Source organism: Protobothrops mucrosquamatus, unplaced genomic scaffold (genome assembly GCF_001527695.2).
Source record: "Protobothrops mucrosquamatus isolate PMUCROS unplaced genomic scaffold, P.Mucros_1.0 scaffold2385, whole genome shotgun sequence".
Taxonomy (NCBI): Eukaryota; Metazoa; Chordata; class Lepidosauria; order Squamata; family Viperidae; genus Protobothrops; species Protobothrops mucrosquamatus.
In genome coordinates, this window is record NW_015388459.1 from 31,851 (window position 1) to 38,887 (window position 7,037).

The 7,037-nt window shown below is 48.0% G+C and overlaps 1 protein-coding gene across 1 annotated transcript in view; it reads right to left on the minus strand.

Moving 5' to 3' along the window:
- Nucleotides 1-539: 539 nt before the first annotated feature.
- CTIF (cap binding complex dependent translation initiation factor) overlaps nt 540-7,037 on the minus strand; it is a gene marked incomplete at its 3' end in the record, with an annotated part of 68,748 nt that continues 62,250 nt past the window's right edge. The window contains exons 7-8 of the mRNA XM_015824857.1: nt 5,367-5,808; nt 540-842 (exon numbers count right to left, since the gene is read on the minus strand). Coding sequence (XP_015680343.1) covers nt 540-842; nt 5,367-5,808 — 745 coding nt within the window. The remainder of the gene's footprint in view (nt 843-5,366; nt 5,809-7,037) is intronic.

Genomic DNA, 7,037 nt, shown 5'->3' on the forward strand with positions numbered 1-7,037 from the left:
CCCCTGCTAACTCTTTCGCCTCCTGGTGCCTTGGGAATCCCTACCTATTTACTCAAACGCCATGAAAAAAAAGCCGTCCATAAAACCAGCTCCTTTGCTGGCTCTTTCCGAACGCCAGCCAATGTTCAAAGCAAAAAGGGGAAAAGGAAAAAAAAACCACCCCAAACTCCATCCCTCTGTAGATCAACAGAGGCAGCCTTTCAACCAGTTCCCCCCCTCCCCAAAAAAGCAGTCCCCCCCCTCCCCATTTGCAGAACAGAGCAGAATCGCACCTCGAGAAACTGAGTGTTTAAAAGAGAGGACGGCGGTGTCTCTAAAAATTATAACGGTTCCCTGTAACCATGAAACGCGTCCTGTCAACAAACAGAGGTGCCACACTGCCCCTTTTCTGCCCGCTGTTTTTATTTTTCTAAAATTAATTGGGTGCCAAAAGGAAGGCCGGCTTGCTTTTGAAGCAGGGCCAGACGGCATGGAAACCTCGGCCCGCCGAGCGAAGGAAACGCCCGACGGGGCAGAAGCAAATCATTTATCCCGCTTACCTGCAGCATGTTGAGGAGGAGACTCCGGAACTTGGTGCCGTCCACCATGAAGAGCGCCATCTTGTCGCACAGCTTGGCCGCCGTGCCGGCGAAGCTGCGGTCGCTCACGGCCTTCTGGTAGATGGTCCGGACGATCTCGCCCAGCATCTCCTCGGAGTTGGTGGCGTTCTGGGCTTCCTCCATGAAGCTGGTCAGCTTGGCGTCCACCCCGCTGCTAGGGTTATTCCGCATGCTGTTGAGAATCTCAATTAATCTGTCCATTTTGTTCCTGTGTGGGTCCGTGGACCCCACCACCCCTTCGTCCTGGTCCGCGAAAAGGGAGAGACAAGGCATCTGTTACGCAAGGGAGACACGGAGGGAGAGAGAGAAGAGACGGGAGATCAGCACTCTGCGACAAGCCACGACGGTTAGGAGGCATCAAACAAAAGCTGGCACAGAAGCCTACCTGCTCAACCTGACCAATAATAATAGTAATAGTAATAATAGTAATAATAATAATAATAATAATAATAATAATAATAATAATAATAATAATAATAATAATAATAATAATAATAATAATAATAATAATAATAATATAATAATAAAAGTTGGAAGGGACCTTGGAGGTCATCTAGTCCAACCCCCTGCTCAGGCAGGAAACCCTATACCACTTCAGACAAATGGCTGTCCGGTCTCTTCTTAAAGACTTCCAGTGTTGGAGCATTCACCGCTTCTGGAGGCAGGTGGTTCCACTGGTGAATTGTTCTCACTGTCAGGAAGTTTCTCCTTAGTTATAATAACAATAACAGAGTTGGAGGGGACCTTGGAGGTCATCTAGTCCAACCCCCTGCTCAGGCAGGGAACCCTATACCATTTCAGACAAATGGCTGTCTAGTCTCTTCTTAGAAACTTCCAGTGTTGGCGCATTCACCGCTTCTGGAGGCAGGTAGTTCCACTGGTTAATTGTTCTAACTCTCAGGAAGTTTCTCCTTAGTTCCAGGTTGCTTCTCTCCTTGATGAGTTTCCATCCGTTGCTTCTTGTCCTGCCTTCGGGCGCTTTGGAGAATAGCTTGACTCCCTCTTCTTTGGGGCAGCCCCTCAGATACTGCAACACTGCTATCTGTCCCCCCTCATCCTTCTCTTCCTTAAACTAGACATCCCCAATTCCAGCAACCGTTCCTGATATGTTTTAGCCTCCAGTCCCCTGATCATCTTTGTTGCTCTTCTCTGCACTCTTTCCAGAGTCTCAACATCTTTTTTACATCGTGGTGACCAAAACTGGATGCAATATTCCCAGTGTGGCCTTACCAAGGCCTTGTAAAGTGGTATTAACCCTTCACGTCATCTTGATTCTATCCCTCTGTTAATGCAGCCCAGCACTGAGTTGGCTTTTTTGGCAGCTGCAGCACACGGCTGGCTCCTATTTAAGGGATCGTCCACTAGGACTCCGAGATCCCTCTCACAGTTGCTACTATTGAGCAAGGTACCCCCTGTACTATACCTGTACATTTGGTTTTTCTTGCCTAAATGTAGAAATGTAGAACCCTTTGGGCAGAAACTCTGCACTTTTAATGCCCATATGGCAGACAGCAATTAAAGGGACGAATAATCCTAAAAAAAAATACTGGGAAGCTACGCCCGTTGAATTTCCACTCATCCTTTTCACGACGAAGTACACGATGAGATTCATTTTCGTTGAATTACTCATTCCATGCTGGGACCAACGATTAAAGCCCCCTCCAACATTAGAGGTTAAAATTGCATTCTAACTTTAATTCACTGTCTGTCTTCAGGTAAGTTGGCACAAGAAAGGAAGTTCAACGGTTGGTTTGTTAAGGTTCATGAACCGGTGCCCAGGACACTGTTTTAAGTGAGTATTTTGCTGGATCTATAAATGAAATTATTCCGGTCAAAAACTACGGTTAGCTCTGATCAATAGGAAGCAAATGCAACAAATAATATAGAGTGACTCCTACAGGTAGAACGTGGTATCACAGGACATTGCGCTGGTTTTGCTGAAGCAGAAGAGAAATTTAAACGGGGACGCTAAATGACAGCAGACTTTTTCAAGACAAAACAAAGCCAAAAAGCAATATTTTTTTGCAAAGTTGACAATATCAATAACAATATATATTAGTAATCCATTTCTATTCGGCTTTTCTTTCTGGTGTCTTGCGTGATTTCCCGGCGACAAGGCCATGAAATAGCTAACTCAGTGCCCAGGGCCTTCTCTGCAGTGGCTCCATCCCTGTTGCTTTTTCTGCAAAATCTTGAAAGAAAAGGGACCCCCCCCCACACTCGTTGCCGCCATAGGGTGGGCAGTGGGTCGGTTAAATGGTGAATTTTAAACTCTTGGCTTTTAATGTTGTACACTACCTGGAGTTACTCTCTCTCTGTGTGTGTGTGTGTGTGTGTGTGTGTATGTGTGGGTTGGGCAGTTATATAAGTTTGTTTAATGACTAAATAAGGAATGTACAACATAGCAGATGCATCTCAATTTTGCTGATGAGAACATGTCAAGGTAATGATTTAGAACAGGGGTCGGCAACCTTGGCTCTTTTATGACTCGTGGACTTCAACTCCCAGAATTCCTGAGCCAGCCATGGCTGGCTGGCTCAGGAATTCTGGGAGTTGAAGTCCACGAGTCATAAAAGAGCCAAGGTTGCCTACCCCTGATTTAGAAGCTAACCAAGCTTGTATAATGTGAAATGAATGATGCAATGTTAGGAATGACTCAGCAGGCGTCTGTATCCCTTTAAGAGCTTGAGTATAAAAGGGATGGCCTTGCTAGATAGTCTTTCTCTCTCTCTCCGTTCCCTGCTGTAATTGCTGTGTTAGAGTTTGCTGAATGACCACCTGTAGGTCTCTTGTTTCTAGTGTATATTTGTAGATAGTGTAATATAAACCACCATTTAGTACAGACCGCTGTTTACTGTATTTACTCCTGGGTTGCCTCAGTGCAATAAGACTGTGCATGCTGTGACAGAATATCACCCATCTGGGTTTAAATACAGGTAACAGAGGTGGCGTCTGGTGGAAATAACAAAGTATTCATAGGAGGGAATCATACACAGATGACTTCAGAGAACTGTATAGGTTTAAAGCACTCATTTCTGCCAGTCCTCTGCCCCCCCCCATTTTTTTTCCATTTGGGAGGATTTAAGGGCAAAATGGATGCCTCAAGCCCTCTCAAAACTCTTATTTTGGTTCCGCTTGTTCCAGTGACACATCACGGTCACAAATCCTCAAAAACAAGGTCAGTGCAACTCCCTGACACAAGAAACTTGCAAATGTCTGATGCTTTGGTTGCTGAGGAAGTGAGTGAGGGGAAAAAAAAAAGATGGATGTGAATTTTGAGACCGGGATCTTTTTTCCCGTTAGGAGGGATCAACAGAATGGAGGAAATATGGGGGTTTTTTTTTCTTCTCTTTTTAGGGCTATATTAACGAGGAAATATAATACATAGAGATGAAATAAAGGTAAAAATGAGTAAAGTGGATTGGAAAAAATGAATTAACAGAGATGCGGAAATGGGACACTAGGCTTGTGTTAAGATTTGGTTTAGGCTGATGTTTAAACTAGAAGTTAATTTTTGCAGTCTGGTTGATTAGTTTTTATTTACATCCTACCCTTAATTATGGGGTTTTTTTTATAAATAATTCAAGGCAGCGAACCTATCTCCTCCCTCCGGTTTTCCCCACAATGGTGAGTTGAACTGAGATAAAAGGGACTGGGTCAAAGTCACCCAGGTTTTCAGGGTTCAGGCGGGACTAGGACTTAAAACTCTCCCCGGGATTGGCCCAGTTACCCATCCAGCTTTCATGGCTAAGTTGGGATAGATCTGAGAGTCTCCTGGTGATTGGTCCAAAGTCGCCCATCCAGCTTTCGTGCCTAAGGTGGGATTAGAACTCATCGTCTCCCGGTGACTGGCCCACAGTCACCTAGATCAGAGGTCCCTAACCTATGGGCCACGGCCGATTGCCAGGCCGTGACCTCTTGGCCGCATGAGTAGCTGGGCAGCGCATGTGCGCATGCTCATCCCGGCTCGTGCCACTGTTGCCGCTAGTGTTGTGTGGGCAGCGGCAGTCTAGTATCGCATGGCGGTGCGATTCTCGCAGGGAGGCACGATCCTCGCACGGGGCAGCAGCGCAATCCTCTTGCAGGGACAGCATCGTTGCGGGCTGCGGCACTATCCTCGTGCTGGTGGTAGCATTGCTGCAAGTCTGGCAGATGCGGCGCCACAACCTCACACAGGAACCGCCATCACTAAGTGCCTCCTGCGCATGCTCACAGCCCCGCTTGCGTGGTGCGCATGCTCGCAGCCTGTTTGTACACGCGCACGTGCGACCACATCCATGTTTGCGCCTGCGCGCGTAAGGCGCCTGCCCCTCCCTCTCCCACCGGGCCGCCACCCCAAAAAGGTTGGAGACCCCTGACCTAGATGGCTTTCATGCCTAAAGTAGGATTAGAACTCAGAGTCTGGTGCCTTAACCACCAAACCAAACTGGCTTTGAGAATGACGGATAGGTATTTCTGAATTAATAACTGGACGGCTGGATTTGTTGAAGATTACAGAAATATTGTAGAGGTTTCTAAATTTGAAGCTAGTGATTGATTAGGTTTAGGTTTAATTTAGATATTATATATTTGCACCGAGAAAAGACGAATGCCTTCCCCTGCTTTTCTCCTTTTTCTACCACTCTTTAACTCTTTAAAGTCCTTTTGAATTTTCTCCCTCCCCTGTTTTGGGTAGCCAGTGTGCGTTTTAATTCTTTCTGAAATTTCATAAAGTGGTATTAAAGAAAATAAAAAAGGGACCTGAGGGGGGGGAAAAAAAGCAACTACCTTCTCTTTTAGCCTCCGGCGTAGCCTGTCCTTGGAAGACTGCAGCAAGTTCACTTTGGGCCTCTCGTTCTTCCGCTCGTGGACGCCGTCCTTCCGCTTGCTCTCGGGGTCCTGGAGATACGGCGGCGAGGGCCTCTCGGTGGCGTCGTGGTTGCGATGCATCTCCAGAGGGATGTGCACCGTGCAGACGGAGGTATCCTCTATTTTCAGATGCTCGGTCTCTTTGGCGTTCCGGTGCGTCGTCTCTTTGTCATTGGGAGAGTGTTTCTGGTTGTGGTGCCACCGCCGGTTCTGGCTGTAGCCGTGGTGGCCACATTGCCCCGAGGCGTGGGGCGCCGGGCCTCCTTGCGAGGGTTTCTGGTGCTCTTTGTTGTGCTTGGTGGTGCCTTGCTGGTGTTCTGGGTGCTGCTGTGGTTTGTTCCCCCCAGGAGCCCTTTGTTTCCTGAAAAGCCAAAAAAGGAGGGTCAGCAGGGGTCTCTGTCAGGGGAGGTCTACGGAGATTGTCCCAAAGGTGCTTTTTGCAGAGGCAACTGGACTTTGTTTTTCTTTGCTGCTCCTCCAAGAAGCTTCTTCAGCTCTCACTGGTTGGTGGGGAATAGAAAGATTTATACTCCTTGTAGACAGCTGGTCATTTGCATCCTTTTTAGAGAGTCGTTGAGGCCACCTGGAGGCTTATCTGTGTTGTCTTGGTCCCCTGAGTAGTGCAAATGGAGGTGGGGCCTTCTCAGTCCTTTCAGCAGTTCCAAGGAGGCTCCACCCCTATTTGCACCACCCGGGTGACCCCAGGGACGCAGATAAACCTCCAAGTGGCCTCAACAACCCTCTAAAACAGTGGTTCTCAACCTTTTTAATGCCGCGACCTCCAACCGGTCGTACGTCGAGGACTAAACCGGTCGTAAGTCGAGGACTAAACCGATCGTAAGTCGAGGACTAAACCGGTCGTAACTCGAGGACTAAACCGGTCGTAAGTCGAGGACTACCCAACCAGTCGTAAGTCGAGGACTTTCCCTGCCCGGGAGCGCCGCACATGCGTGGTTCCGCCCCCTGCGCCGGCCGAGGCGTAGCTGGCAAGTGGCAGAGACGGAGCAGGCCGACCACCAGCTGGCCCAGCCCAAGGGAGGTAAGGCACCCGCCGGAAAAAGGGAAAAAATGGCGGACAAAAAAAATGGCGGACAGCCTTGCTTGGCGACCCCCGTGAAATGGTCGATCGACCCCAAATGGGGTCGCGACCCATAGGTTGAGAACTGCTGCTCTAAAAGAATGCAAATGACCAGTTTTTCTGCAAGGAGTATCAATCCTTCCCTTCCCCACCATCCAGTCAGAGCCGAAGAAGCTTCTGGGATGGGAAGCGAAACGTCTTCAAAGAAAAACAAAGGAAGTCCAGTTGTGTCTCTTGAAAAAAAGCACCTTTGGGATGGATGTCTGTCTGACCGTGGCCATGAAATGGGCCTCCCAGACATCACTCCCACAGCACACCCTGCGTCACAAAATATCTGTGTGAATCCATCTGAGAAACAATACAGGTAGTCCTTGCTTAGTGACCGCTGGGATGCTGTGACGGTAGCGAAGTTCAAATTCCAGTTTTAACTCGTTGCAGCGCCACTGTAACTTCGAATCGTTGCTAAATGAATGATGGTTACGTCAAGGGCTGTTTCTAGAAATAGAGGTAGT